Genomic DNA, 5,182 nt, shown 5'->3' with positions numbered 1-5,182 from the left:
TCCGATGATGTTACTCAGACCTTAGGATCGACACACACACACACACACACACACACACACACACACACACAGAGAACATACTTCCTAGACAATGCTCCAGCACGACAGACTATGCAAACATTGATCTCTCCGGGCCTGTCTATTGATGCTGTCTTAGCAAAAATCATTCGCATAACCACAAAAAGATAACAACAACTTGACAACACAAAAGCTTGAAGGTGAATTTCTGCAACACTAGCAACTACAAAACTGAACTGAAAATTGTTTTTATATTTTCTAAAGAATATGTGATTGGTGCTTGCTAGCCGTACAAAACTAGCCACAACAATACTAATGTGAAGCTAATATGAGTGATTGCTACAGTATGCAGTTAGTGCATTTTAAATGTATTTACCCTGTGCTATGTGGTTGTTAGGGTAGTTGCTGCTAGGTGCCTTACTTAAGTCTACCCCAAATTTATGATATTATGTTCGCTAGATAATGACTTAAGTACCTCTTAAGTCTAAGGAATTTTTCTTCCCTGAAAAGCCCAAACAAAGATTTCAGATGTCACTCATGCCCGAAGTGGGACGAGTTATGTGCTAAATAATTTGAGTTGGGTTCAAGTTATTACTCTAAGAACAACAGCCTTAGCAACAACACTAAATACTGTTTCTAAATATGTTTCCCAAGTTTCGAATCAGAGATGTCAGACAACTTTAAAAAACACAGCAATGTTTTCAAAGTGCCGCAGTGTTTTGCAAATTCAACCTTGCTAATACTGACCTGGCAGCGATGCCGCCCTGGCGCAGGTTGGAGACACGGGGCTTGCCGTCTTTGTCGATGCCTCCGGATACTGTCAGGCCCAGAGTGGTGCCTTCCTTCTTGATCAGCTCCACAGTGCTGGTGCCCTTAAACTCATCTGCAATGCAGGAGGGATGAGGAAGAGGGTCATTGGGGGAGATGGGAGAGGAAGAGCAGAGACAGGAGATGAGAGGGTTACAGGAGCAGAGGAGGCCAGCTGCTGCCATACCCCACTCTCCTCTAAATGACTGTGATCAGGCGTCCAAGCCTGGCCCTCTCTTACACACTCTTTATCTCTCTCTCTCTCTCTGTTGTTCTACCCTAGCTGGTAATTAGTTATACACTCTAGAGTGCTCAGAGTGTGAGAGTGTGAGTGTGTGTATGTGTGTGTGTACGCACTTAGCAATAGGTCGAGGACATGGTCATCCCCAGAGGTGCGCGAAAACTGACAAAACCTTCTTTGACAAAACCTGGAAACATCCTCACTTGGAAAAATTTATATTCAGTAATTAAAAATAAATAAATTAAAAACAATAATTAAAATAATGAATACATAAAATATGACAAGAACTCAGAGTTAAACTGTGTCAGAACAAATTCATCTTAATAATGTCATATAACACTTAAGCAAAAGATGGTCAGGTCAAAGTGTCTGAATAATTTTTGTTTTTTATTTATTTTATTTATTTATTTTACTAGTAGTCCACTGTATGAAGAATTTTTGCTTATAATATGTCACATTTCACCGTGGACGAAGTGGAGTCCAGCCCGGGGTCGTCACATGTGGTTGCCGCAAGCCCGCCGGCCGCTCCTCACTCTAGCCACCGGCCGCCGCTCACTCTAGACCACCGCCGCTCACTCTAGCCCCCGGCCGTTCCTCACTCTATCCCGCCGGCCTCCGCTTACTCAAGCCCGCCGTGTGTGACGCTGTGTTTCGTTGTGAAAGCATGACGATTCAAACGCGAGTTTTGAGCAGTGTATAGTAGCGCTTCTTGTTTGTCATTTCTCCGATCACAAATGCAGGCATGGTTTTATGTTTACACGGCGCGATGCAACATGTAAAAAGACAGTATAAGTCATTATAATCCGTAATTATGTCCCCACTGGATGCAACAAATGCCTCGTTTATAATGGGTTTTAATGTTTTTGTCTCGTCGCTCCGGCCTGACAGGGCATCACAGTATGGTAGGGGCGTAACATATCCGTCTCACGCTTGAGGTATTCGGCCAATCACAACGCACTGGATAGCTGGCCAATCAGAGCACACCTTGCTTTTCAGACCGATGAGCTTTGTAAAAATCGATGCGTTTCAGAAAGGTGGGGCATAGAAGAGAAACATTAATGTACAGTATGTGGAAAATAATGTGTTTTTTGAACCTTAAACCGCATAAACACATTTCATTACACCAAATACACAAAATAATGTTCTTTTTAGCAACATCATATGACCCCTTTAAAAATGTTCTTTTAGGGTTATTTCATAGTTTGAATTAGCTTCATATAAAAATGTACATTTTTAGGATTTTTTCCAATTGCTTCCCTTAAATCATTTTGTCTTATATTTACCATCTTTCTCACCGTCTTGCCTAGATATTGTTGGTCAGGGCAGACGCGTCGCTCCCCTATCGACTGGCTGTCAAATCAATCCCTCAGTGGGATCGTCAAAGTCACAGTTAAGAATACTGCATATCTGTGCAAGCAGGGCGCTCTCTCCCTCCCTCTCTCACACCCTGCCATCACTACATCAGCTGTCTAAGCTGGAGAAGAAATAAAAATAAGGGATTTGTAATCCCTCTCTCCTGACTGGAGGAAGGAAAAGACGGATTTATATGTATTCTATCGCTTTCCTTTCCTCTCTCAATATGTCTTTCTGTGGTGGGATAGATAGTGAGGAGAGACGAGGCTGTAAAGCCCCCTGAGGCTACTGACAGAACAGAGTTGCTGAGCATCTCACCACAGGAGGACAGCAATAACGGGACACGGGCTACAAAAAGAGCCTCTTTGGTGCTTAAAGGCTATAATGAAAGACACTTGCTCTTCTTTAGCAACAAAAAAGCTTCATAAATATTCTGGGTAAACACCACTGTTGGGTACAAGTACTTGGAAATGACAGCCATGGTAGAACATGAAAGCACATTAATGGAGTGACTTGATTTTGAAAACATTTCACACCAATCCAAGTTCAGTAATTACATGCAAATATGCCAAAATGAAGCCTTACTTTTAATTTTGTGATTTGTTACAGTGGGTGGAACATTGATTGAGATGCATTTTGAAAAGTTTCTGCTCTGAGAGTTATAAAAAGTCAATACTTAATTAAACAACTGATAATAAAATAAGCACAAACAGAACTCAGTGCATCATCTTGAGTGGTCAAAATGTACATTTCTTGCAACGCTTCAATATTGGTCTTAAGCACAACCATTTCAGCATGCATGCACTTACAGCCGTTAGGTCAGTCTTCACAAACCTCGTAGTGAACAGTTTCTGCATTGACAATGAAATCATGGGCTCTGTATATCTGTTACAAATCCATCGGCTTAGTTTTGCTTTAAAATCCATAACTGCAAAACCCTTGCATGCAAATCACCCGCGCAGTAACCTCAGCAGGGGAAGAAACAGATATGACATTGCACTCTGCCTCAGATCGATACCGTTGCCATATGGACATGGGAAGGGAGCTATGTTGAAACGTGACCCAGGACAGAGGGAGGTTAGCATGGGTCTCAATATCTGGCCTAAACCTGAACCTCCAGGCAAGCCTATGGAGCCAAGCAGGGCTCTTGCAGTGCAAACATGCTGATATATCAAAGACAGCAAAGTAATTAAAAGAGAAATCAAACTTATAATGTGCCAACAGGAACTGCTGAATAATTTAGTGTGTGATTGTGTGTGTTCGGGAGTGATAGAGGCAAAACATCTTGTCTTGAGAAAAAAAATGAGAATCAATATTAACGGGAGTTCAATCTATAACAGGCCTCATGTTGTGTGCCAGTCTTTTGATAATTAATTGTAAAAGAACTGCTCAATTTGCCTTCAGCTTTCATCAAATAATTTGATTAAAAAGAACTCTGCACTGCTGGGGATTCGCCTGACAGCGAAAAATTACAGTGGGACGAATTATAAATGTTGCTGTCATTTCTCTCCTCACATTCGGGTGAGGAATAAATTATGGGTATTTCGGAGGTTTGTGGCAGCATTAAATTAACTCCCTTCACATGTGGAAGACATGGGAAAAAAAAGTCATATGGTTGACATAACATTCCTTCTGAGGCCAGAAACATACTTTATGCATTTCCAACACAAATACTTGCAATGTTACATAATATTTTATAATAGTTCTTCTGACATGACAATTGACCTGAAAAAGAAAACCATTTAAGCAAATAGCCCACTATATATATATATATATATATATATACACAGTAATCACGCTATAAATGGTACACAAATAGTAAAATAGAGTAAAAAATTAAGAAAAAGATTAGAAATTATGTGAATTTCATTAGTTTCTCAGTACTGCAGTACAACTAAAAAATACTGTGATACTTAAAATATTTGTATTTCATTTTGAACTGTCAGAATTTTAAATCCCAATGTTCATAAAAAGGCTCAATTTTGTTTAGGCAAGTTATCATGTTATATATCAATAGTCTAGTTTAAATAATCTTACATTTCTTCTCAACATAACAGCATTTACATATTCATCTTGTGCAAAAATACATTAAAAGCCTTCATTTCAATGTTAACTCTCCAGATACAGTCCGTAGCATGCAGGAATTTGACATGTTGTGCTTCAGATGATCGGATTCATGATTAGAGCAGTGATCTCTCAGTTATATCTGAGTGCGCTGAGTGAATCTGTCTGCTGTGAACTGTGTTTGGTACCGTGGCCAGCGAGTAGAGGTTCGGGAATGTTTTGGACGGGTACATGGGCCTCATATGAGGGGCGCGAGTTCCACACGATCCTATAAAGAAACACATGAAACTGTTTTAACGAGCAGCTGATAAATGAGCAGCCGTTTTAATGACTAGCTGCTCCTGAGACCTCAGTCATGGAAGACGCTGTATTTCGCACTAAATCACTCACTCAACAGTCGCCAGACGCTTACTGATAATGAGTGATGTTCAGGAGCTTCTATCACTGTCGGTCTGAACAGTTAATTTCTTTTCTCGACTGATGACAGAAAGACATGAACATCTTGTAAATCATCAGGAGATTTTTATTCTGTAAGTGAACGAATACTTTAAAGGGGTCATATAATTTTGCTAAAAAGAAAATTATTTGGTGTAATATGTTTATGCGGTTTAAGGTTAAAAAAACACATTATTTTCCACATACTGTACATTATTGTTTCTCCTCTATGCCCCGCCTTTCTGAAACGCGTCGATTTTTACA

At 40.1% G+C, this 5,182-nt stretch overlaps 1 protein-coding gene across 7 annotated transcripts in view; it reads right to left on the bottom strand.

Annotated features, from left to right (window-relative positions):
- LOC107694275 (glutamate receptor-interacting protein 1-like) overlaps nucleotides 1-5,182 on the bottom strand; it is a 165,245-nt gene that overhangs the window by 72,328 nt on the left and 87,735 nt on the right. For all 7 annotated transcript variants that reach the window (XM_016493922.1, XM_016493923.1, XM_016493924.1 and 4 more), the window contains one exon: nucleotides 766-901. In XM_016493922.1, the coding sequence (XP_016349408.1) occupies nucleotides 766-901 (136 nt within the window). The remainder of the gene's footprint in view (nucleotides 1-765; nucleotides 902-5,182) is intronic.

Source organism: Sinocyclocheilus anshuiensis, unplaced genomic scaffold (assembly GCF_001515605.1).
Source record: "Sinocyclocheilus anshuiensis isolate Anshui unplaced genomic scaffold, SAMN03320099.WGS_v1.1 scaffold1316, whole genome shotgun sequence".
In the NCBI taxonomy this organism is placed as follows: Eukaryota; Metazoa; Chordata; class Actinopteri; order Cypriniformes; family Cyprinidae; genus Sinocyclocheilus; species Sinocyclocheilus anshuiensis.
The sequence above is the reverse complement of the archived record's forward strand: the minus strand, read 5'-3'. Positions and strand labels throughout refer to the sequence as shown.